Raw genomic sequence first — 27,070 nt, 5'->3', positions numbered from 1 at the left:
GTGACCAACGTGTCACTTAACGCACCCTGGAAGGTGCCGGGATACTACGGCAAGGTTAACAGCCTAGCTAGGAGAAAGTCCTGTGCAGCTCCGTGGGCACCAGCAGCCCTGGGCTCACAGCTCACACTGGAGCTGGGCTCACTCTCCAGTTCCAAAGGCCTCCCTAGTTTGGGGACCCTCTTGGAAGTAGCCCCCCAGCCTGTCCCTCACGCCAGAGGGGTGTCAGTGTGCACACAGGCAGCTGGGATGGGGTGACTTGGGAAGAATCAAAGTCAAGCCTCAGTTCTGAGAAGGCAGGAGGACGAACACAACAAATTCACTGCATATCCCTCCCCCCAGGAACTGTAGAACAAGCTGAACAGTAACTCACTGGCTGGGGAGAGCTCCAGAGAAGCTGGCAAGACCCTGCAGTGAGCTGCTTGCAACCTCGTTCCCAACACCTGACGCTCCTCCCAGCTCCCTCATCAGACACCAGGCTGACCTTCAGCTGGGTGTAAAGGGCGGGGAAGGAAGGCGGAGGGTGGAGACAAGGGTTCTGCTCACCAGAAGCAGCTTAGAGAAAGATTGTTCCTGTGCTGCCACTCACTCGCTAGGGGATTTGTGAGAATTTGTTCTGTAAACAGTGGGACTGAGACCACCTGTCCCAGACTCCAGGGCAGAAGGGCCACAGCACTCTCCTCTCACTAGCACCATCCCTCAAATTCTGATTTTGGGGGAGGAGGAAGCTCCTCAGGGGCAATAAAAAGAAAGGAAGTCACTGATCCAGCCATAGCACAGCGAACACACAAAGTCACTTCCTGCTGGAGATACTTAATAGCTAAGGTTAAGATTCTGTCACAGTTATTTTTAGTAAAAGTCATGGACAGGTTGTGTCACGGAAGCCCGCAACCTGTCCATGGGGGGGAGAGGGACTGACAGTCTGAGCCCCGGGGGGGGGGGGGGAGAAGAGGAGAGACACACACGACATGGACGGATGGGATGGACCTCACAGCTCCTCCGGCCCCGCCGCGGGCAACAGGGGCTGAAGCTGAAGAAGTCACATAGGCCATGGAATCCGTGATGAAATTGTATGTTTTACCAACAGCCCACAAATCCCATGAGAAAGAGACACCCCCACACTCCTCCAGCATAGCAGGCACTCCTGGGGAAACATCTGCCCAGGCCATCTGTCATGCTTAGAAAAGCTGTGTCCTTACCACCGCATATACAGGCCCTTTCTGCCTCTTTCCAGTACGGAGGCACCATTCACATATGTTGATGACAAAATACAGCCACAGATTCCACCAAGAGATAGATCCAGAGGCCAAGAGCAAAACCAAGTCTCATTCAGTGCCAAGCTGCCTTGGCTGGGTGGGGAGCATAGCAGACAGAGCGTGCTCGGGTCACGTGGGGTTAGGGGAACTCTATGTTTTAACCATTCTCTTGCTGATTCACAGAGCAGAGCAGCCTTCCTCAGTTGGGAGGATCAGTGCAAGACAAGATCCTGAGCAGGGCAAGGAGGAGAGAGAAACAGAATCAGGGAACCTGAGGGTTGTAGGTGTGGAGCAGGGGAGACAACCCTACTCCCCAACCCGAGTGCTGCTCCGTGGCTTGAATTCTTCCTGCTTTGCAGCCCAGGGCTCCCAGAGTCCCCTCCTTGGGAACAGGCCTACCGCAGCTACTTAGCAAGTGATGGCCTTTTGTTTTTTTCCTAAAAAGTCTGGGCAGCTGCTGCTAGAGCTGAAGACACCCTTAGAAATGCACTTGGACCTGGAGCGCTGAGCAGAGCGGCTGCTCTGATTGCTTTAGGGGATGCCGTTGTTTCTTGCAGTGCAGTTTAGACTCAGCGTTTATCTCCCAGACACTCTCCCTCCTTTTAATGGTAATGTTGCTGTTGTGTTCTACCTTTTGCTGCACCAGTTTCCTCCTCACAAAGTATTAATCCAGCCAAAAAACTACAGCCGTATAATGGTAGGGTTGAATGGTTAAACACGCAAGAGTCAGAAAATGCCAAAGGAAGCAACTTGAATCTAGGATTCTGTTTGAAAAAACAGAACAAAACAAAAAAAACCACACGACTGAAAAGTCATTTCAGGTCCTGTGCAAGACCCCAGCCAACATGTGAGCTTTTCCAGACACACTTCCCTTCTCTAGGATGTTCTCCTCTCCCCTCTTGCTGTGAGAGCTCCACACAGACAACAGGGGAAGCAGAGACACTGACCAGACACATTGTGCTGTCACACACAGGAAGCACATGGAGGACAGAGAAATATTGGTCCTCTTCTTTCAGTTTTCGTGTCCCCTGGCGTTACCTTAATATGCTTTCGTTAAACGTATCGGGGGGAAATTTAAGTCACCGTATGGTGTGTAAGCTGATGGTGTGTCTTTAGTTTTGTCCCCTGTGCAGGTGCATTGATAGTTTACATGGTCACGCACTTTCTCAAATACACCAGTATCAGAGTTTTTAGTAACCTTAGGTACATGCCAACAGCATAAAAGGCTTTGCACCCTTGTAATTTCATGTGATTTCTGTCAGAATGGTTCAACCTTATCTTTACTGACAGACTTTTCAGACAAGCTCTCTTCACTATAAGGTAGCTACAGTAATTTTGTCAGCAATGTACTACTTGTTAAACCAGCAGCACGTCCATCCTTGCATGCAATTCAGGGGCTGAGCGAGGTTGTTCGTTGCAGAGCGAAGTTCACAGCTGAGACTCATGGAATTTCATTGAGCTGCGTATGGGCAGACTGTGTCAGCACAGCCCCACTGAAGTCAATGGGGCTCTGCACAGGACCAGGGCCTACCTACTCTACATAACTTTGACCATGAGTACGTTGTAACTTCTGTCATATGCTGTACATAACAGCATTCGCTGTACTACTTCAAAAAGCTTTCATGGATTGATTACCTAGCATACACAACTACAAGATACTGCACATGTCTAGCAAAGCTGTACAAAAAGATACGTATTATGGCATTTGAATAACAGTATGTGACAATATAATTAAAGACTACCATATCAATACAAATGCACAAAGGGGGCGGGGTTAGGGTTATGCAACCTGAACTCTTGGCATTTCCTGACTTTCCACCACTTAACTGTGCAGCCGTAGCATTCTTGGAACAACCTTTTTATACTGAACTGCCAGAGTGAGGCTAAAAAACAAAGGGTCTGAGCTGGAGATGCACAGAACAGGCCTCTGAAGCTCTGCTAGCTTGCATGACACCCCAAAGCTACACTACACATGTCCATTGATGTTCACAAGAAGGTCATAAGGACTTTTATAAAGTCAAGAAAGTCTACCCTTCCCTGGTCCTCCATCCCACTCCCCAGGAACTAAACGTATTTTGCCCAAAGTTAAAAAAAAAATTATGCACACAAAAGCCAAACAAAATGCCTCTTCAAATGTCATTTAGGTTGCAGAGTCAAGCACACTAAAGTTAGGAAATGCCAGTTTTACACCTGCCTATGCAGAATTAATTCTGCCCCCATGAGTCTCTCTTCTGGGCACTACAGGAAGCAGGAGTCCTGTGGAAAAAACATCATAACACACATGCGCAAAGGGACCAAATTAAAATTGTATAGGCAACCGTACATTTGGCATTACTTAACTTTTGAGTGTTTGTCTTTGCATCCTAAACAGTGTTCTTTTAACAGCTTTGGCATGCGATTTCCTGATGTGTTTTTTTTAAGAGAGTTAAATATTACGCACATCTGTAACAACCTCCCCACCACGCATCATCAGCAGGGTTTGAATGTGGAACCTTCAGCACTGAAGCACAGACTGCTACCACTTGAGCTACAGGATTCATGGCAGCAGAAGGCTGCTGTTCTGAGGAGGAGGAAGAGAGAATAAGGGAAAATGGGTTTCCATGGGGTGGTTAGGAGAAACCTGAGCTAGTTCTCTCTCTCTCTTCCCCTACCTGGGAGTCGCAGGAGCTCCTTTCCCATGTGGTGCCCCCAGAAAGGGGGCTTAGGCTGCTGGGTCTGGCTCGTCCCCTCCCCGCCCCACACTTGCTACAGGCGGGCCGAAAGCTCCAAGGTACTGCCAGCATGGCATCTGTTGCTGCTACAGTAGCAGCCGGAGCCAGCATTACAAAGTTCCTGTTCAGTTATTCCACCGTTTGCTTAAGGAACACAAAAGCGAAAAGGAAACCGGCAATTTTTAACAGCCTACCTCAGCAAAAGCCGAACGGAATGTCATGAGACAAAGAAAAGACACTTCTCCAGCCACAGGGCATCCCCTTCTCCAGAGAAGCGTTACTCACTAGGTTTCATTACAAGTGTATTAAATCAAAAGATAGAGCCTGGAAAGGCAGATCTCCACTACCCTGTACCATGTGCTGACAAGAGGCCAGGATAGTCATTTGCTACGAGAACATTCAAACACCATCATCTGCTTTTTAATCAGGAAGTTGATTTTTTTGCCAATTTAACTTAAAGTCAAAGAGCCACATACAGGCTGGCACCAAACAGCCCAGTACAACCCAGTTGGCTATTTTGGTTTTGGTTACCCAAGTCTAAGGGGAAAGCTTTCTGTTTTTGCCCTCAGCAGGTGAAGCAGTTTGGGGCCCAGCAATTGCCTTTTTACATAAGTGGAACAAGTCACCACTGAGTTTCCCGGGACAGTAGGTGTCTGTCTGTCCCTTTGGGGACAGGCTAACAAGCAACCTTGGCGTTCCAGCCAGCTGCAGCAGTGTTCCTAGTGAAATAACAGCCCGAGACCCCGAGATCCAGCACTTACTGCCCATGCCTATAAGAGGCTAGAACAGGGATCGGCAACCCTTGGCACGTGGCTCATCAGGGAAATCCGCTGGTGGGCCGGGCCGGTTTGTTTACCTGCCGCGGCCGCAGGTTTGGCTGATCGCAGCTCCCGCTGGCCGCAGCTCCCGCTGGCCGCAGTTTGCTGTTCCAGGCCAATGGGGGATGCAGGAAGCGGCGGCCAGCACATCCCTCAGCACATGCTGCTTCCCTCAGCCCCCACTGGCCTGGAGCGGCGAACTGCGGCCAGTGGGAGCTGCGATCGGCTGAACCTGCGGACGCAGAAGGTAAAGAAACTGGCCCAGCCCGCCAGCGGATTTCCCTGATGGATTGTGTGCTAAAGGTTGCCGATCCCTGGGCTAGAACATTATTTGTGGGTCACACATGGCTTCCTACCCCAGGATCCCCATCAGATGCCCTCTCTGCTTAGCTCAGTCTGGCCACCATTTGGAGGAGCCAGATGAAATGTGGCATCCCCCATTTCAGAGAAGCAGCACCCTGCACATACCCAAGCACTCCACTGGGTCACAGCTGTCCTGTCTCCCACGTCACTAGGGGGAGGAGTCCAGCTCCCTGCCTTTCCCACAGGCTGTCCTGAGTTGATCAAGGACCTCCCAGCCCTTGTTACACACAAACCCTTTCTGCCTGCTGACAGATGAACCTAATTCCTGCCAGAGAAAGCCAATGGCTTGGTTTAGGAGGAGACAAACAGCCAGAAAGGGCTGGGGGCAGGGAGCAGGTTTAATATTAACTAGCAGCAGGATCAGTGTGGAACAGCTCACTAGTAGGGATGGGGAAGGGGAGGGGACTGCTCCAACTCCCACTCTGCTGCTGCCAGCCTGGTAACCATTAGCTACAGCAAAGGCCAAGGTGCTGAGCAGTGTCCCTGACACACTGTGCAGAGAGACACACCCTTGCACTAGAGCAGACTAGACCAGCGTTTGCTCAGGACACCAGGCAATGACCAGTTCTCCAGATGACTAAAGAGGCAGTAAAGACGTTGGTTCTGGAAAGAGCCCAGGCTACCAAGGTGCTCGGATCCTGCACCTCTAACCCACCACTCAGAGCTTTCTTTCCTGCAAGGCCCTGCATTCCTGCTGTGTAAGCTCCCCCACTCCCATTCACAGTGCCATTGCCTAGCTTCCAAGCCCCGCTACAGGGTCAAAGGGCCCAAAGCTGAGTGGAGGCAAAACAGAGAGCCCAAGGCATCTGGGGGCTGTTACTGGTTTGGTGCGAGTGGGAGCCAGACAGACGAGCAAGGAGGGCCCTACAATACCTGCAGCCACCCCAGTTCAGCAACGCTGATTTTATTTTGAGCAGCTAGCTAAGAGTAGCGCATACTGAGCCGAGTGAAGGCTCCTCATCCCCAGGCTGCCCATCACAGCCTGAGCGGGAACAGCTGGGCAGGGCCTCGGTCTCCCACTCGCCTGACACACACACATACTTGGCAAGCAGTGCAGTAGCAAAGCCCTCTTCTCCATGCTCGGCACCCTCTCTGAGCGGATCTAAGTGACCAGGGTGGGGAACAGCACACTAGGCAGGGGCATAGGGAATGGGAAAAGAACAGAGGAGAAGAAAGGCCAGCCCAGGAAGGAATGGGTGGCTGGCTAGCAAGTCCAGGCCCTGGTTGGAGGAGTCAGAGCTGTGGTCCCATTATGAGGCGGGTGTATGGCTGGTGGGAAAGGCACAGGGTGCACTCACTCAAGTGCATTTGCTCTGGGACCCAGCTTCACTTGGTACTCTATTGGCAGAGGACCTCTTGGGACTGTCAAATCAATGTTTGCTCGGTGGCTAGGTAGCTGGGGAGAGTGACTGCTTATGGACTGGTTTCAGAGTAACAGCCGTGTTAGTCTGTATTCACAAAAAGAAAAGGAGTACTTGTGGCACCTCAGAGACTAACCAATTTATTTGAGCATAAGCTTTCGTGAGCTACAGCTCACTTCATCGGATGCATACTGTGGAAAGTGTAGAAGATCTTTTTATACACACAAAGCATGAAAAAAATACCTCCACCTACCCCACTCTCCTGCTGGTAATAGCTTATCTAAAGTGATCACTCTCCTTACAATGTGTATGATAATCAAGTTGGGCCATTTCCAGCACAAATGCAGGTTCTCTCCCCCCTCCCCCCCCACTCTCCTGTTGGTAATAGCTTATCTAAAGTGACCACTCTCCTGACAATGTGTATGATAATCAAGGTGGGCCATTTCCAGCACAAATCCAGGGTTTAACAAGAATGTCGGGGGGCGGGGAGGGGAGGAAAAAACAAGGGGAAATAGGCTACCTTGCATAATGACTTACCCACTCCCAGTCTCTATTCAAGCCTAAGTTAATTGTATCCAATTTGCAAATGAATTCCAATTCAGCAGTCTCTCGCTGGAGTCTGGATTTGAAGTTTTTTTTGTTGTAATATTGCAACTTTCCTGTCTGTAATCGCATGACCAGAGAGATTGAAGTGTTCTCCGACTGGTTTATGAATGTTATAATTCTTGACATCTGATTTGTGTCCATTTATTCTTTTACGTAGAGACTGTCCAGTTTGACCAATGTACATGACAGAGGGGCATTGCTGGCACATGATGGCATATATCACATTGGTGGATGTGCAGGTGAATGAGCCTCTGATAGTGTGGCTGATGTTATTAGGCCCTGTGATGTTATTAGGCCCTGGAATTCCTCAAGGGCTTCTTTTCCATGGGTCCAGATGATGAAGATGTCATCAATATAGCGCAAGTAGAGTAGGGGTGTTAGGGGATGAGAGCTGAGGAAGCGTTGTTCTAAGTCAGCCATAAAAATGTTGGCATACTGTGGGGCCATGCGGGTACCCATAGCAGTGCCGCTGATTTGAAGGTATACATTGTCCTCAAATGTAAAATAGTTATGGGTAAGGACAAAGTCACAAAGTTCAGCCACCAGGTTAGGCATGACATTATTGCTATTACCAACAGGAGAGTGGGTTTGTGTGTGTGGGGGAGGGGGGAGGAGAAAACCTGGATTTGTGCTGGAAATGGCCCAGCTTGATTATCATACACATTGTAAGGAGAGTGATCACTTTAGATAAGCTATTACCAGCAGGAGAGTGGGGTAGGTGGAGGTATTTTTTCATGCTTTGTGTGTATAAAAAGATCTTCTACACTTTCCACAGTATGCATCCGATGAAGTGAGCTGTAGCTCACGAAAGCTTATGCTCAAATAAATTGGTTAGTCTCTAAGGTGCCACAAGTACTCCTTTTCTTTTTGCTTATGGACTGGGAGCTGAGAGAGGCTATCAGCATGAACTGCTACACTGCAAGCTAGTCCCCAGCACAGCTGGGAGGAGCAGCAGGCTTACTGTGGTTCCCCGTCCAGCCCATGCTCTCATGGCAGGCTGTTAAGAGAACACACAACTCATCTGACCAAATGGTAACAAATAACATTGCCTCTCCATTTAAGTGTCACTGCTGTATACAATGTCTCACTGGGGAGCTGAGCCAGAGAACTGGGGATACTAAGTCCTACATTAAGAGAGGAGGAGGATTTATTGTTTCTACTTCGCACCTTGGTGAAGAGCCTCTAGAGCCATTCCTCTCGCCAGGCAGGCTTACTGACCTGAACATATATGCCACGCTGCATGTTGTCGAGTCTCGTGAAGTAGAGATCTGTCCCTTGAGGCCACAGGGCAACACTACCCCCACACCCACCCTGAAGAAATCTCTGTGCTCTGAATTCTTTCCACAGCAAGCCTGAAAGGACTGGAACTCCCCAAACCATGCTGCTCTAGGATTAGAAATCCATCGGGCTATTGTCTGCATCTCTCTCTGCCTCTCCACCCCCACAGTAGAATAATGAGCCTGGGTGTTAATGGCCTTAGTTACAATTCCATGTGGGCTCCTGTTTATTGTGAACCAAGCACTCCTTCTTCTTTGTTTCTATGGTAAACGCATTCAATGAGCGAAGCCAAAACAGCAAAGCAGCCAGGCCTTAACCCAACAGCCCCAAGAAAAAGCAACCCCCCCCCCCCCCCCCAGGACACAACTGCCACCCATCAGTGCCAGAGTTGTGGCTGAAGCAGGACTTGCCGGGAGTCCCATAAGTGTGCAAGAGCGGTATAGGACCTCGTGTACCATGTGGGCTGTGACGATTTAGTACAGATCAGTTAAGATCAGGGGCTGGGATTGCAGGCCTAACTTCTGGGATTAAGTTAGATCTTCATGCCTGTTTGCATAGTTTCCTGCAGTTCAGCTGCAGGTTGCACAGAATTGTCGGTAAGCAGCTTCCTGTACTGAGCAGCAAAGCCCTGCACGTCAACCTGAGCAAGTGACTGGGCCCAGAATCTCCCTCCCACTAAATGTCACTTCATGAAGAACATTGCACCCTGCAGACTGTGGGTCTCTGGCCCAGTACAAAAGGGCTCTCTCGGATTTCACCTACTATGACACTGGACCCTTAGCTGGTGATACTAAGTGTCCCCTGCAGATTACCAACCTAGGCTTCTCCACTAACCCCCAAAAGGGGCTGGTCAACAGCATGTCACTGAACAGCTGCTTTCTAGGACACCAGGAAACAGTGAAACAGGAGGAAATGAAAGCCATCAAGGAGCCACGTGAGAAAAGAGGAGAGTCTCAGCAAAGCGACAGTAAAAGCTGGAAAGGAGCCGCTCCTGAGGATACAAGGAGCCCTGCCTGTGGGAGTTGTGCTCAGAGCCAACCAACATCCCATAAGATTGAAGACCCAGTGGGCAAGGAAGCAACTGTGAATCATACCTAGAGTAGCAAAACTCAACAGGACCCATGACGACTATTTCTAGCAGGAAGTGCTGCCCAGGACGGATGAACCTCAGCAGGGCACAGGCTGGCTGCATCCACCTGCAAAGCCAGGGAAGGGACACCACACTCTGAGGAGAGGTGGGAAGGCTTGCGGAGTACGTTGCCACAGCCTCAGACTCCACGGAACAAGTCTCTATGGTCTGGGACCATCCATGGGCAGCCTCATTGCAGAGGGAAGAAAGGGAGCAGTTCCTGTAACGGTCCATTGCTTTCACTTATGGAACCTGTGACTTGCCTTGTGCTAAAGTTACAGTCAGTGACTTTTAAAGCAGAAAAGAATGACTTATTTTATTGCCGTTACTGTCTCTCCCTTTGAACTTTGGGGTTAATTCATTCATTTCTCCTGACTGCGTCCAGCATGTACCTCTGGCAGTGACCGCTTTGTATGTTTGGAGGAGAGGGGCTGAGGCATGATCCTGAGTAATGCCATGTGACTTTCTAAAATCACTGTACCTGCTCCATGGTTTCCTGTTCCCTTCTGAAGTCAGCTGCAGGAAGAGTAACCACAGTAAAGTTCTTACATTTTAAAATGAAGGGAGCACCTGGCTTGGGTCACATGCCTGACAATAACTCCTTCCTGGATATTTATGGCATTGCCAAAACTTGGCCTTTGTGCCCATGTACAGCGAAGTTGACAGGAAGAGAGAGAAACATGAAAGGGCTCCTTTTATAATCACAACACAGAACAGCACTTGGAAGTGGCTTTTTCTTTTAGAAGACTTGAGGTAACCTCCAAAGGCTTTGCACCAAGCTAGCATCTCTATGCACAGGTGCTTAGAAGACAGAAGTAACTTGCCTCACCATGATTTTATCTTTGACCTGTTTGTTTGGGGTGAAGAGAAGCAGAATTCCTGGCATTAAGAAGATACACAAGTTGTTGGGATTTGGGCAAGTGACTAAGTGTCAGCAGTAACCCAGAATTTCCATGTGCGAGCTCTGGCACTCAGCAGCATGAAAAAGGGTGCATTCACTTACCACAGCCCCAGGCAAGCACCCCAAGCCGCTCCTGCAATCAATCACATGGGGCTTGGAGGGGATAAGTCTGCAGATCCTGCATCTCTGCTGATAAGGGTTAGTTTCTGCCAGCTCCTTCCTATGGGCCTGCATTGCCAGGCTCTGAACAGGGAAAGTTCATATCCACTGCTTTCTAAATGCCTGTGTCTTGTGTTCATGCCCACTGCAATCACAGGTTCTCATCTGCTCCTTGGTTTACCATTCCTTTTTCTTTGTGCATAAGCAGGGACCATTGTTGCTACCAGTGCCATTCTGACCGGATTCTCCTTCTCTAGGGTTGCTCTTAGGGTCCCAATTCTTTTGAGCTCTCAGTCTATCATCCGTAATACTGACCCATGATTTCGTTGAACGTCTGGACATATTATTTTGCATTTCCTTATAATTTATTACCATCCCTAGGAGGAGGTATTGGGATACTCACTACACCGGCCTATCCAGATTAGCTGTTTACTACTCTTTGCTTTGATTTGTTGCCTTCTAACTGCTCTCAAAGGAAGGCCTCCCCGCACCTCCCATGAGTTAGAGAGATCCTAACTGCCTCAGAAGGCCAGGCCTTCCACTTTTGGTTTTAGTTATAGGCAGGATCCCACACACCCAAATACTTACCGTCCTCTCTGCCTAGGCTGGATTGAAAGCAGCAAAGCACAAGCAGATTCTGATCTGGAGGAAGCACGTGGGTCATGGAGCCATTCAGCTGACTGACTTGCCTCAGCAGTCTAGGGCTCTGCTCACCTCTTCAATATCTAACATTTTTCTAGGGATTATATTGCTTTTCTCCATGCAGACAACAGATCATTCCAATGGTCTTTAATGCACGTGTGCACCTGAGGCCATCATATTATGACACTTGACATGTAACATACAGTACACGAAGGCCATGGGCTACAAACCCCAACAACATATTAGCTGTGTAACCAGCTGCTTATTTTAAAATCTCACTCTGCCTTTTCCTACATTTAAGAAATGCTCAGCCCACACCTGCTTGTTTCTTTGCCAAATCTCACTTTGCAAACTGAACCTGAAATACAGGAGCACAAAGTACTTCCTGAAACACCACCACATGCCATACTCCTTGGGCTGCACAAAGCGCTCCTCTCCAGGAAGAGCCTTTGCACCTCCCTTCACAGACGGGCTTTGTGACAGAAGAAGGGATCACATGAACATTTCCCCCAAAACACCTGCCTTGGAAATGATAGAAGAAACAGAAGAGGTCCAGGGAAAGGCAACAAAAATGATCAACGGCCTGGAAAGCTTTCCATATGAAGAGAAAAGGAATAAAGAGCCTAGAGAAGACAAAAACTAAGAGGGGATGTGATAGAAATGTATAGAAGAATGGTAAAGAGAAGGGATGTTCCTATTACACTCATAATACAAGAATAAGGGCACAAAGAAATCAAAGGGAACCGTTTAAAACTGACAAGAAAATCCATATTTTAAAGCCACAACACATAGTATATGGAACTAACTGCAGCAAAATATCATGGCGGCCAAAAGCTCAGTAGGATTCAACAAAGCATTAGCCATTTGTATGGCTAGTGAAGCCACTCAGTTACAAGTTTCCTGTGTCTGTGGTGCCCAGACAGGATGGTCCATGGTTCTGACATAGTGTGGCTGTCCTTATTCCTTCCAGTGGGTCAGTAGATAACAAACAGCTACTTTGCCCAGCGACATGCAAAGTAAGGTCTCCGAACCCAACTGTTCCCTTTTTTCAGGGACACTTCAGATTAGTTGCCTTGCCAAATGCTGCCACTCAGCCTGGCACAGGCAGCACCACTTGGCTGTTAACACCTTTGTGAAGGGATTAAAGGCAATTCTGTTAATTTTAAAAGCAATGTTTAATTAGCATCTTTTAAAGAGAGACTCTTACCACCTGCTCAAGCTTCACAGGGATCCAGCCCCTGAGCACAGACCTCCAGCTCCTTTTGGACTTTTCAGAACCAACTGCTTTCAAATTGAAAACTGATTAATACACTAAGAGCTATCTCCCCCATCCATCCTAGTCCCCCTGTGGCAGTAGTCTGGAGAGAAACAACCTAGCCCAGCATGCTCAGGGCCAGCTTATTTCAGTGGGCTACAGCAGCTACCAGGTTAGCACATTACTAAGTAGGGATCAATGCCACATACTTAGCAGGATCAGCTCTTCCGCTTCTGTGCTCAGTCTCCTGGGCAGTCAGCAAGCTTCGCCTCTTCACAGGATCTCATGTGAGTCCACTGCTGGCTTCTCCTCAGCATCACCATGGCACTAGATTTACTGTTCCCATCACAGAAACAAAACACCTACACTCCTGCTCAGACTCCCCGACAAACTCTGCTTCCAGTAGACAGAGAAAGAGCCAACAGGATTGACTCCTAAGCAGCACACAGGTTCCAGATTTCACCAAGCAGTGCCAGCTATGGGCATCAGAGAGTACCTCTTCATTGCTGATACAGCCACTCCAGCACCTGCTTCAGACACAGGACTAGCCCCAGTGCCCCCCCAGAAATGGCAGCTCTGTGTACATCCAGGTGCCAGAAGAGCCCTCTAAGGAACTACAATGACTATTCAACGTGTTTGTAAAGTCCATTACCTCCCCACCCTCTTTCAAAGCCATCTTGAGCATCACCAAGGGGCACCAGTATCAGCCTTCAGGGGTCAGAAAAGCTCATGTCACTTAACTATCCCCTCACCCTGCACCCCCACACCCAGGAGAAAGACAGTAGGCTAAACCCCAAGAGCTCAGAAATTACACTATTGCAGGATACCAAAAGGTTTCTGCCAGGTCCCAAGACATGTCCAATAGAGAGTGGGATACAGTGCTCACTTCAGGACACGCTGAAATCCACCTGTACCTTGTCTCCACTAGAATTTTACAGCAAGAGACCTATCACAAGTTAGGTGGTTTTTTTTTTTTTTTTTTTTTTTTTTAAACAGGGAGATCACTTTTTTTTGGCGGTGAAGATATAAACTGGAAGAGTTAAAGCCTAGTGCACCCCAGGCTCCAATACAACCAGCTAAAGCACCTTCAGATGTGTTAGGCTTGGTCTAAGCCAAAAACTTTTGCCAGTAATGTCACTTACTGGCATGATTTTTTAAGGACATTTCTGTAACTGCACAATCATTCCAGACACAGTTATACTAACAACATATGCTTCTATGGTATCTTATTTTGTTTGGGGAACCAGTAGAAACTATACTGGCAAAAGCACTCTTTTGCTGGTACAAACAGCATTTTATTAAGAGCCTCTATGCTCTGATGATAGTTCATTTTTGTAGCAAATGCCAGACTTTATGACTTGCCTACTCTTAAAGTTCATTCAGATTAAGGTTGGGTTTGAGTTTAAAGTGCAACAGTGATTCCTGAATTCCAGAACAAGTGTCCACATATGGAGTTGAGTGTGCGTTATTCCAGTTTAATTTAATTCAGTGGATTAAACTAATCTATCAGACAATGGCAGAAAAAGATCCAATGATGGGAAGAAGAAACTAAACAAAATCAGAACAGAAATAAAATGTAAATTTTTAACACAGACGAAAACTAACTATTGGATCAATTTACCTTGGGACCGGGTGTATTCTCCAACAGTAGAAGTTTTTAATCAAACCTGGATGTCTTTCTAAAAGATACATCCAACTCAACCAGCAGTTGTGGGTTTGAGGCAGAAACCAGTGGGTGAAATGCTAAGGCCTGTGTTACCCAGGAAATCAGACTAGACCATCACCTCGGCCCTTAAGCCGACCCATCCGTGCTGGCCAGTCAGAGTCCGGGAGGAATGCTTGTGGGACACCCAGACCAGCCAGCACAGGGCCGCTAGACCGTCAGTGAACCGGCAACGAACTCCTTCCTACGGACCCAGCCCAACCCGGCCAGACCCGCCGGGCGGGGGGACAAAGGGCCCAGCCCGCGGAGCAAACGGGCGGTGACAGGTCACACAGGTGGGCTCTGAGGTGCAGCCCCCTAGGATGGGCTGGGGGGGCTGAGCGCGACATGGGGCCACGGGCGGAGCCCCCCGGGGGTGGGGGCGAGCCCTTGGCCGAGTCCCCTGTGGACAAGGGAGGGTGAGCGGGGGGCGGGGCCCAGGCCGAACCCCCCGGGGTGAAGGGGCCTGGGAGGGGGAGGGGCCGAAGTGAGGGGGGCTGAGGGGGTGCGGGGCCCAGGGATGGGAAGACTAAGGGGGGAGGGCCCGGGCCGGGCCCCCCCAGGGTGAGGGGGCTGATGGGGGGGAAGGGAGGGGAGAGCCCGGCGGGGGGAGGGGCCCGGGCCCGGCCCCCCCGGGGGGAGGGGGCTGGCGGGGGGGAGGGGAGAGCCCCGCCGGGGGGAGGGGCTCGGGGCGGGGCGGGGAGGGGAGAGCCCCGCCGGGGGGGGAGGGGCTTGGGCCCGGCCCCCCCGGGGTGAGGGGGCTGGCGGGGGGCAGGGGAGAGCCCCGCGGGGGGGAGCCGCGCGGGGGGGGAGGAGGGGCCCGGGTCGGACCCCCCCGGGGTGAGGAGGCTGGCGGGGGGCAGGGGAGAGCCCCGCGGGGGGGGAGGGGCCCGGGCCGCCCCAGCTCACCTAGCAGACCGGATCTCAGGCGGCCCCGCGCCGGACCAGCCCGGCTCCCGGCTCCGGACACAAAGCCGCACGGGCGGGAGGAGGCGGCGGCGGCGGCTCCGCCCCCCGACCAGCCTCGCGCCAATCAGCATCCGCTCCCCTCCTCGGTCCCCACCCCCTCCCCAAGCCCCGCCTCCGCGCGCTCGGCCTATCACCGCCATTGTCCTGCACGTACGGCGCCCCGCCGGCCCGGTCGCTCCCCTCCCCCCGTCAGGCGGCGGTTGGCGCGGCCCGCGCGCGTGCCCGCCCCGCCCCCGGCACCGCCCGGCTCCTGAGGGGAAGCGGGTGCCCGCGGCGGGGTTAGGGCCCGCGGGCTGCCAGCGAGCGGGGCGCTGCGGCGGCGGCCCGCTTGCCCCCAGGCCGGCCGGCCCGCGGGCGTTACCCGAGCCGGGGCAAGGCTGGCTGTGGCCCGGCGGGAGAAGGAGCGCGGCGAGCCAGCCGCTCGCAACCGCTTTCAGGCTAAAGGCAGCGTTCACACGCAGACTGTAGCGAAACCGGCGCACGAGGCGAAGCTCTGCGTCCATCCACCGGCCGGCTGCCCCCGGGGCGTCCGTTCCCCGGGAGCCCAGAGAGGGGCCTGCCCCCGGGGGAGCCTGGCGGGCTGGCCCGGCCCGGCCCGGGAGGGTGGGACCCGGGTGGTCCGACTCCCGCGCCAGGCTGGGTGGCGGCGGGGAGGGGACGCGGTGCAGCCCGCTCCTGTCCGGGGACCGCGCGGCCGAAGGAGCAGGGAAGTCTGGTTCCAGCACGACAGGGACTTTCCGCCGGTGACAGCCACAGGCCTGGGCCCTGCCCGCGAGACGCACCATTTCCTTTTAAGGAGCTGCAGCCGACCTGGGCCAAATTCATCCCGAGTGTAATTCGGCTTCGGCACAGTTACACGAAGGATGAACTACGCAAAGCCCAGTCGTTGCTGATTGGGGAACAGGGCCGTTTTGGGAATAAAACTACAAAGCCCAAGTGAGCAGCCTTGACAGTGGAGCTGCCTGCAGATGACCCGTCTGCAGGGAGATGATGATAAACCCCCCTGTGAGCAGGTACAGTTAGTGAAAGTCACTTTTGGTGTTAGTTCAATATAGAGTTGTCTAGTGACTTGGAGCAAAACTAAGTTATTAAATGAGAAATGACACAGGAATGTCCGTTTTGTGTAGAACCTTCCCCTCCACCCTGAACAGGCTGCTGCCCCTGGAAGACGAGTCTACAGCTGGGAACGAGACAAACTCCCACTCACGAAGCTTTAGCTAGACAGTGTGGACACTGCTGCTTGGCCTACAGCTTGCCTCTCAAGCCTAAGCAGTTGGATGGGTTTGGGAGGCCAAACTGCAATGTCCACACTATTCTTAGGCTTCAGCCCCAATATCCTGAGTCTGTCTACCCAGGCTGGGTGGCTTGCTCCCAGCTGCACTGTAGACATACTCAGAATGGCCTGCCGGGACTCTAGGATTTTAGATTGGCTGTAAATGAGAATGATTCAGAATTTCCGCTCTGGCTCCAATTTCAGCCCATGGCCCCTTGCTTCACCTGGCAGGAGCTGCTCCAATAGATTTTCTGAACACATGAAGTCCTGCTAATTTGCAGGGATCCTGGATTACCCAGGGCAGGATGAGGGCTCCCAGCTGTAGCAAGTTATTAAACACCAGTATTTCAGGCCAGTGAGCCATACTGACCTGGAGAAAAGACACTGCCAAGGGCTAATCTACTTGCTCTATTAAACACCTGAATCTTACTCAAAGACACCTGACACTTCCCCAGGACTCCACTGTGTCAGATATAACAAGGGATGGTAAAGCAGTTGAGTCTTTCCCATGTTCTGTCTACATTCTTATCCCTTGCCTGTGGCTCTGGGGTCTGAGTGAGGAATGGGATTTATTTAACTTGTCAGTAAAGCATTTCCAGCTGCAGTTTATATGAAAGATGTTTTCCAAAATAAAGTTTTGTTTTACATTGTATAATCTGTCACCCTGAGCAGCAGCCCCCCCCAGCTAATCCAATCCTGGGTGTTCCTTTATGCAACTCTGCAGATGCACCTCACTCCTGGCCTCCAGCACTCCCTGCTACGCCAGTCCTGGGAACCTCCTCCCCACAACTCTGGTGAAGCATCCCAGTCCCCTGAATTGTGGGGCTTTCAGCCAGCTCTGCTCATGTGCCTTGGGTCTGACCTACAGCCCCCCAGCTAATCTAGTCTCAACACAACTCAGTTTTGACCTGTGACCCCAATTCCCATTTGCCCCTGACATTTCTGGAAATGTATGCGCCTTCTTCTTGAATAGCTAAACATTAGTTGTTGTCCTCTTTGCATCTCCTCACCTGTTCTTAAATTTCAGAACAAGGGATAATGCAAAACGTACAAAGAGGAGCGCAGAGCTCTGGATTAGGATGGACAACCCATTCCGCTCCCTCCTGTACCAACAATAAGCAGAGCTCCACCAAGGGCTCAGGGAAAGATGGTTTTTCCCGAGTTTTTTTATGCCATCTCTAAATACATAGACTCTTTGTCCCATGCACAGAAGGCTGCAGATCCCTGGATATGGACATGGGGACTGATACGCAGCAAGAACACATCCCCTTGTGGGCATGTCAGACCTGGTGTATTAGTCTTTTTCCCTAAAGGCTGGTTATGTTAATGACCCTGGCTGGCCGGCCTGGGATGGTTTGGAATTCAGACTATTCAGACCGCTGCAGTGTTTGCCCCTTCACCAGTAGTAGGCATGTGCACATTCCAGCAGCTGAGAACAGATGCACCTTTGCTCTTTTCCAAATGAGGAAATAACACTAGATCTGTCCCCACCTTTGTGAGGCAGGTGGGTGTGCAAATGTGAGCAGGATCGTTTTCAGCAGGATACCTCTTGAGAACAAGAATCCCTCTTTTCTCTAACGGCAGTAATCTGTAACGGGTCCCCATTTAGTGGAGACTAGAGAGCTCCCAGAAAGTCTGTGTCAGGTAACAGGAATATGAGTCAAGATGGCTGACTTACCAAGCATAAAAATGTAGCCTCAATCTTCTCTATAACATCAAGCACCAGACCCACATTTTTTACCACCCAACTGAGCCAGTCTGCTGCTGCGGTCTCCTTCCCCACCCTTCTGGGATGTCCTGCAAGGTGAGGCCTAAGTCCACATGCCAACAGCTTCCTGTTGCGGGAGGTGAGAGCCTGTCCCTAGCAGCTTCTGGGGGTGAAATGTGATGAGGCCTGACTGTCCATTTGGATCAGCACCATTTTTTAGGATACTGACATTGTGGGACCCTACAGTGCACTCAGGGCTGCCCTTACTACTGCAACATTTATTTGAGAAGGGGACCAGACACCTTGGATGTTGCCCCCTTACCCAAGGGTTCCCCCTTTGGCTGGTCACCAACATTGGTCTAGCTGGTAACTGAAGGAATTTGGAAGTTCCCTGCATACTGTAGTCAGTCTGTAAACCTGCTACCAAGCTTAAGCTGAGGGAATCGGGAACGATACATGAGGTGAGTGTCCTTATCTGGCTTGGGACCACGGGCATGTCATTGTCCTTTCAGGATACCTTAAGTGACAACTTGGAGTGGATGGCACACCAAGAGGGGCAGGGATGGTGGGTGCAGGAATGGGGGGTGTGCCAAAGGGGGCGGGGGTGGCGGGCATGTCAAGAGGGGGGCAGGAGCTGGGAGTGCACTGAGAGAGGTGGGGGCGCCGACGGGGGCAGGAGCAATAAAAGCATCACTCTCGTCCACCAGGGGTGGACACTCTCCAGTTGTACTTGGGATGGAGACTCGTTCTCCACCTCTGACTAGAGGATGATAGGGGAGTGCAAACCCAAAGGACAGTGTGACCTCAGCTGAACCATAGCATCAGCCAGATGTAATGGCAAGAAAACCGGCATGTCAGGGGCATGGTGTGTCCTGGTCTCTGTGCATAGTCTAGGCCTGACCTCCAGAACATGGAGAAAAACTTCACAGGCTACTTTAGAGCCACGAATGTCTGCAGAAGTCACCACTAGGTGTAGCTGCCAGTACTTCCAATTCCATATATGGACATAAAAGGAGGGGCTGCTGGAATGTCAATGCAAGGGGGAACATATGCTTCCTGCTAGAGGTGGGCCAATGACACAACACTGAGCAGCATCCATCGAGTGGGGAGCAATTTCAGCTGAAGAGCCTTTAGACGTAGCACTCCAGCCCCATGTCTAATAGCCAGGGTGACATATCCACAGTGAAAAGTCAAAGACTTAGGATCACCTTGGAGCCGGGGCCCTTGATTTGATTGGCTGGGGCTAGTGTACAAGGGAGGGGGCCCCGCAGCCGGGCCGTACAGTGCGTGTCAGCACTCTTGGCAATTTCTTACCTTCAGGTCTGTACTGAGCGATGATGGTCACTGTCTGCCCCGCCCGTTTCAGAGCTGCTGCCGCCTGCTCGTGAGTTGCATTCCGGAGATTTACACCATTTACCTGACCAAACACAAATGAGGGAATCCGATTAGTTATTGATAGGGCAGCTTAGAGCCACAATGCCTTGAACTGCCCTCAGCTCACCAGCTGAGACTCCCTTCTCAAGTCTGCTCTATACACTGCTCAGAAGCCCCTTTCCAAAAATAATCCCCTTAGCTAACGTCCCCTAAGATGCTACGCTCTGCAACGCCACAAGAAACCCCCCATTTATATCTTGACCCCAGGCTTCAGTCCTAGCCAGCGATACACCTGCACAGCTTGCTCTCTCTCTCTCTCGCTGCAAGTTGCCGTTTGGCTACCACAGGTAGATTGCTGGTTGAGAATAGTGCAGAGAGAAGATGGCTTCACTCACCCCCTATACAGCCAGGGGAAGGTACTGTGTCCACACACAGCTACCCTGAGCACACAGTGCTACTGCCTCTGTTTGCACCTTAGGACTCCTCACTCTTTGAGGCAGGGAGTCTTCCCACGAATGCACCCATTTTCCCCTGGACTGCCTGCTGGTGAACTGAAGGAACCTGTGAGGGAGCTGACAGCTCTGATGGTAAAGGTGACAGTTGTCAGGTTGACATTTCTCTGTCTGTGCCAGCGAGGTGTTCTGGACTGATTGAACCTGCAGCGACTGAAACTCAGTTGGTGGTCACCTCTACAAAATCTGGGTTAACTTGCAGTGACTGCTACACGCCCGGCAACGGACTGAAATATTTCTGTGTGTGGATTCAAAATGCATTTCAGTCGTCTGAGGGGGAAGGACAATATCTTCAACCTGACAGTAACAAATTCACATGCATTAGAGAGAAAGGGGTTTTCCCATCACTAAAGGCCTTATCTACAGGGAAAAGATTTACTGGGTACACTGATCTAGTTATACAATCCCCCCGGGTGGGCTTGTCTACACTGGCACTTTACAGCGCTGCAACTTTCTCGCTCAGGGGTGTGAACTCAGCCCCCCCGAGTGCTGCAAGTTTCAGTGCTGTAAAGTGCCAGTGTAGACAGTGCACCAGCGCTGGGAGCTACGCCCCTCCTGGAGGTGGTTTTTTTAGAGCTCTCCCAGTGCTGCGACCACACAAGCCACATGAAAGCGCTGCCGCCCGTGAATACATGCCCTAAGAGTGGCTTTCTTAAACCCCTTCCCAAGCATCATAAGCTACATGTAAAAAGTTACTCTTATACCTGTATAATATGTCCAAATGGGAGGGCGGGGTATACCAGTATAACTAGACCAGTTTGAATTCACACCTAAGCTCATACCGAAACACTGTCCTGTGTAGAGAAGGACTAGTACTCCAAACTACAGGCTGAGTAAGAGCAACAGCCGACAGAAACGATCCACACCGATTTCAGCAGCCAAACAGGAAACCATTACAAATAACACACACACTCTGACCCCTCTCCAAAAAGGCTCTAGATACAATCACAGTCTCTCAGATCAAACTAGAGCAGGGGTGGCCAACCGGAGCCTGAGAAGGAGCCAGAATTTACCAATGTACATTGCCAAAGAGCCACAGTAACACATCAGCAGCCCCACATCAGCTCCCTGCCCCGCTCCCAGCACCTCCTGCCCACCGGCAGCCCCACTGATCAGCACCCACACCTCCCGATCAGCTGTTTCGTGGCATGCAGGAGGCTCTGGGGGGGGGGGAGGAGCGAGGGCATGGCAGGCTCAGGAGAGGGGGCGGGAAGGGGTGGAGTTGGGGCAGGGCCCGTGGCAGAGCCAGGGGGTGAGCAGTGAGCACCCCCCCCGGCACACTGGAAAGTTGGGGCCTGTAGCTCCAGCCCTGGAGTCGGTGCCTAAGGAGCCGCATATTCACTTCTGAAGAGCCGCATGTGGCTCCGGAGCCACAGATTGGCCACCCCTGATCTAGAGTCCTTCTTCACCCAGATGACTGAGAGCCCCTGCCCTACCCCATGCGCTGTCCAGGAGGAGATACCAGGGCATTCCTCCCCAGACAGTGCCCTCCCACTAGCTTGCTCAGGGCCAAACGCTCAGCTGCATCTGGGGATCTTTTCAGCTCAAAGTCCAGCTCCCAACTGAACCCTATCTGTTACCCCACTAGAGTAAATGCCTCGGAATCTGGGATGCCTGGATTCCAGGTGACTGATGTCTTCCCTAGCAATACAGATCTCCAGCAGCCCTAGAGAACTCCTTAGAGCTAGGGCTAGCGGAGGCAAGGGCTGTGCAAGCTTCCCTACTCACTGGTTTGCCAAGGCACCTCCGGCTAGTCCCGTCCTGGACTTCTAGCCACGCCTCCGCAGTCCCAACCTGCGATTTCAGCCCACACCAGTTACGCCAAGTACCGTTGTTTTATGATGTGAACAAAGGCATCTTGGAGATTTCATTCCAAACTCCCTTGAGACCCTCTCTGTGTTCGAACCAAGGTCTCTAGAAGCGTAGACGTGGTGCCATGGGCTAGCTGAGTACATACCTATGTCCCCAGGGGGCTTGGACTCCAGTTGCTGGCCCATGTCACTGCACCCGCACTCCTCTTGTTGCCTGCACTAGTTAGCTGGAAGCGAGCGTGGGTATGCCTCCCTGCTCTACAATCACACCTTCGCTTGTTGTGGAGACACACCCGGAGAGAATCATTCCCCTCCTAAGCATTGTGGCAATCTGCATTTCTGCCCCAGGGCTCAGCTGTAATTCCTAGCCTCTGCTTCTCCCTCCCTGGATTGGCAAAAGCTTGGACAGTGGTGCTAGGAACAACAGGGTCAGGCTGAGGAATTTGAACCTTGCTCTACAGTGGTCGCTGCTGCTCAGTGTTGGGAGTCACATCTGTGGGTCAGTCCCTGTGAGGTAAGGGCATAAATTGGTGGGAATCTTCAAAACCCCAGGGAAAGGAGGAAAATCCGCCCCCCCCCCCGATCTGCTTTGGCCTCATCTGCATGGAATCAATACACTCATCACAGTGGCAGGGGCCAAACTGAGAGATGAAATGGACACTGCCAGGCCAAGCTCAGAACCCCAGTAAAGAATCTCTCTGGTGTGTGGCTGAAAGGATGGTTTCTAGGCAGCATCCACACACACAGCTACCCTGAGCACACAGAGCTACTGCCCCGGTCTGCACCTTGGGACTCCTCACTCTTTGAGGGAGGGAATCTGCGTTTTGTTGGCCAAACTGCAAAATTTTCATACTGCAAAGCTCCTCGTGCACACTCAGAGCTGAGGAATGAAAACACACGTGGAAGTGACCCTGCTGTGTCTGTGACTGGGAACTCCAGCAGGACTGTGTACATTGCTGTCCTGACTTAGCCGCTGGGGCTCTAATCGCGGGGCCTGGTATCCAGGCCTCGCTCTCCTAGCTTTGCCTGGGCAGCCTCATTTTGCTGTGGAAAGAGTCTGATGCATTTGTGTCTGCACTGCTGAGAATGATAACTAGGAATGCAAAACACAAGGAGATCAAATGAACTGCTAGAGGCCAGGAGACAGGTGCTCTGTAAATGCCCGAGGTAGGGGAGACAGGCAGATTGAAGAGGCAGACTGCTAGACATCACGCAGCCGTAACAGCGAGAGCAGCTCCTTGCACACAAGCCCTGCAGCTGGTCAAGGCCTCTCTCAACAGCAATGACAGGACTCACTGATAAGATGCGGTCTCCTCTCCGCAGCTCCCCACTGAGGTCGGCGGGGCCGCCAGCCAAGATGAAGGAGACGAAGATCCCCTCTCCATCCTCTCCCCCGACGATGTTGAAGCCCAGTCCAGTGGAGCCTTTGTGCAGGATGATTTTCCGGGGCTCTCTATGTGAACAGACATCAGAGACATTTAGAGAAAGGAGGGCACAACTGCCAACAAAGTCAACTGCAGTGCCCTGGGATCTGGTGCTTGCAGCTGTGCAGAAAGAAGGAAAGCCACCGAGCACAGCAGGGCGAGAGTTTCCTGATGCACCTGGAATCCGGCAGGGGTGAAGTCTCCCCGGCACCCAAGCTCAGCCTCTTGCAACTCATCAGTCAGAAATGAGGAGGCAGACAAATCACAGAGCAGGTGCTGGGAGTTGCACCATCCAACAGGCTGGAGCCTAGGGCTCCCGTCAGTCACAGGATCTAGGCCAAGGGCTGGAGGCGTTTGGAGCTTAGCAGCTGGCTGAACAGGGCTCTGTACACAGAGGAAAGGAGCTGGGGAAGGGAAGGACTGACTCTGGGGACTACAATAGGGCTCCAGGAAAGCTGCAGCCCGGGCAACATGCCACCAGGCCAAAGCTATCGGGCAGTCAGCTGGGAGGCAGTTTTATGCCAGCCAGAGACTTTCACCCTGAGAATAACCAAAGAGCACTGACTGGCAAAACCCACTCTGTCAAAGGAATGGATTTTACAAAATCATTCGACAGCCTCCATCGCGATTCACTCTGGAATATCTTGAAGTGCTATTGAAAACTAACACAAATAATTAACAGATTTCAGAGGGGTAGCTGTGTTAGTCTGTATCAGCAAAAACAATGAGGAGTCCTTGTGGCACCTTGGAGACTAACAAATTTATTTGGGCATAAGCTTTCGTGGGCTAAAACCCACTTCATTGGATGAAGTGGGTTATAGCCCACAAAAGCTTATGCCCAAATAAATTTGTTAGTCTCTCAGGTACCACAAATAATTAACTTTATCAAGGCTTTATATCAAAGTGCAGGTCGCCCAGGTGAAATAAATGCAGATGTGAGTGAATGGTTTAACACAGACACTGGTGTCAAGGATGGATGTGTTCTGTCATCTCTCCTGTTTGGCATTGCCATTGATTTCCTTATGGACAAATCCAACACAGGTAATGCATGGTTCAGCAACAAGACACTAGAAGATCTAGATTTTGTTGATGACACAGGCCTTCTAAGTGATAGTTCAACTAACATATAAGCAAAGACTGAAAGACTGTCCAGCATCACAAAACAGGTGCGATTAATAGTTAATTATGAAAAAACAAATTGAACAAGAACCCCAGCAATTACCAACTGAAGTATTTCTTTGGAAGGCAAAGGAAGAAAGAAGTGAGTCAATTCACGTACCTTGGCATTAACATGCAAGCTAATGGGAATGTCCAGAAAGCAATAATGTCACAAATTGGCAAGGCAGCAGCTGCATTTCTCACAAGGGTTCTCAAACTCTTTTTGCCGGGACCCCCTTTGAAAACATTTTAGGCTCTGACAACCACCTCCCTCCATACCATGCCACCATTACTTCTTTGCTGCTGCTGGCAACAGCGCTGCCTTCAGAGCTGGTCGCCCGGCCAATAGCTGCCACTCTCCGGCCGCCCAGCTCTGAAGGCAGCACAGAAGTAAGGGTGGCAATACTGTGACCCCCCCTACAAAAGGCTTGTGACCCCCTTTTGGGTCAAGACTCCAGTTTGAGAAATGCTGATTTACTAGCTTAAACAAGATTTGGTCATTGAAAATCTAATTTATAGACCAAACTACAAATCTTGAACCCAAATGTTATTTCTATCATAACCTATGGATGTGAAAGCTGGAAATCCACCAAAGGTACAGGGAGACAGACATTTAAGTGCCTTAGAAGCAAATGGCTGATGAAAATACTAAGCATTAAGTGGAACAAATTTATACCAAAATGCTGAGATTCGTCAGAGAGTTTAACAACACTTTATCTCTAAAGTTACCCAGGAAGATGATGGAAATACCCAGGACATGTATTAATAATGAAGCCAGAGCATCTGCTGTGGAGGAATGTGTTAAAGTGGCAGCAATCCAGGGGAAGGGATGGGGGTCCCACGGCACTATGCTAGTAAATGTCCAATAGAGACCAACTCTGCCCTGGCCCCTAAGAGATGGACTGGATGGGACCTCTGGACCTGACTTCATAGGCTGCCCCCTCCTGCCCTGAAAGCTGCCATCTCTGTGGCTTACAGGCACCAGCCCTTAAACCACTGTGGCATTTCTGCAGAGACAGGATGCTGCAGGGAAGGGGGCCAGGTTGGCTCCCATGAGCTCTCAGCTGGCCTTGTTCTCTGTGACCCTAGGAACTCTCAGACAGCAGGGAGAGCAGTTTGTCTGGCTGCGACACCTAAACCACTGTGTCCAACCTGGAGCATTCAGTCTTCTGCTTACAGAATCTGGAGTCTGAAAGTCCCAGTGCCCTGCAGTCTTGCTGACAGACAGACCCCTCCGCCCCACTGCAGGGAGGGGTTGTTTGAAGGCTCATGTTCCCCCAATACCAACCCCTAATTCCAGTTCTGTGTCTGGGTTACATCCAGCTGATGTTAACACACACTCCTGTCTGCCTTCCAATACAAGCATTGTTAACTCCTAGGTTATACCAAGGCTTGGCACAAGCAGAAATGCCAGGCATTGAACAGCTAGGGCTTTTCGGTCCGTTCCAGTACCACCCCAGCCAAGCACTGCACCCCGGGCCCAGAAACCTCTCCCAGACGCTCCTCACTGTCTGGACAATGGTCCCACTCCCCTTCCCTACATCAGTTCAGACTAAGTGGTATTACAAAACAGTACCTTTGGTCCCATTTCTTCCTATGGCCTGGCTGCTGCCGGGAGGGAGAGAGAGATGGGGGTCCCCCATAGGACATGGATGATGAGACGTTAACGGTGAACATTGCTGTGCTGCGCGCTCTGCCTGTGGTTTCCCTGCCTGGTTCTTGCTCCCCAACTGGGACACGTGCGAGGAACAGGAATGTTCTGAATGCTCTCAGCTGTCAACCCCCTGCTCTGTTTATCTCTGCCTTCTCTCTCCTGGGGCTGCTGCAGGACACGGGTCTTCTTCACCCGCACTCAGCTATTGAAAGGACACAGACTTCAGCACTTACTTCACTCTGCTTAGACCTTATAGACTTAACCCATTCTTGCCCTCGCAGGCAAAGCCAGTATCACCCAAGCCAAGGTGCGGAACAAAGGATAAGCTGTCAAATTTACTTTGTATACTTGGAATATTCTCCAATAACAGATCCTGGCTCGTGTTAACCTCTCCCACCAGCACTGACACTAGGCCCCTCAGTAGCCCCTTCCCCTAGAATACAGAAGTGCAATGGCATCAAAATGCTAATCAAATTCCATAGTGTTTCCTGGGTGTGATTCTTCAAAAATGCAGATGCAGTTGGGGCCAAATCAGCATGCAGTAACAGAGTGCCAGGGGGCAGATACACTGCTCACTGATACAGGCAAGAACACCTGATTCATGTCAACCATCTGCTGTACTAACAGCCTCTGACTGTTCGCCGAGCGCACTGCTCACACCATCAGCTGACGGGGCACTCTGACACTGATGGGAGGACTGGCTGCTGCCCATCCAGGCAGATCAGGAGAACAGACAACACAATTCTATCTGCTGCCCTACCACATAGCTGTGTGCACAAGAGGCTCAGCGTGCAGGGAGCCCCCACACCTCATCATCAATACAATAACCCTGCATTAGAAGAAACCATCAGATTAAAGTGATCGTATTCAGACCCTACCACTCTCTGAACATCTGACAAAAGAGAACATTACCCTCATGTGGTTCTGCAGAAGAGCGGGGAACAGGGGACAGCTCTTTACACAGCCATGGCCTCTTCCGCATGGAGTGACTCACCCACATGGGGCTGGA

General features: G+C 51.3%; 1 protein-coding gene across 9 annotated transcripts in view; it reads right to left on the bottom strand.

The window, feature by feature from the left end:
* DLG3 (discs large MAGUK scaffold protein 3) overlaps nt 1-27,070 on the bottom strand; it is a 174,369-nt gene that overhangs the window by 32,348 nt on the left and 114,951 nt on the right. For 7 of the 9 annotated variants that reach the window (XM_074962798.1, XM_074962799.1, XM_074962800.1 and 4 more), the window contains 2 exons: nt 23,122-23,278; nt 19,443-19,545 (listed from right to left, as the gene is read on the bottom strand). In XM_074962798.1, the coding sequence (XP_074818899.1) occupies nt 19,443-19,545; nt 23,122-23,278 (260 nt within the window). Of the gene's footprint in view, nt 1-15,087; nt 15,165-19,442; nt 19,546-23,121; nt 23,279-25,983; nt 26,138-27,070 lie in introns of those variants that run through there. The other 2 variants (XM_074962806.1, XM_074962807.1) reach the window with 2 other exon arrangements.

This window comes from Natator depressus, chromosome 9, assembly GCF_965152275.1.
Source record: "Natator depressus isolate rNatDep1 chromosome 9, rNatDep2.hap1, whole genome shotgun sequence".
In the NCBI taxonomy this organism is placed as follows: domain Eukaryota; kingdom Metazoa; phylum Chordata; order Testudines; family Cheloniidae; genus Natator; species Natator depressus.
The sequence above is the reverse complement of the archived record's forward strand: the minus strand, read 5'-3'. Positions and strand labels throughout refer to the sequence as shown.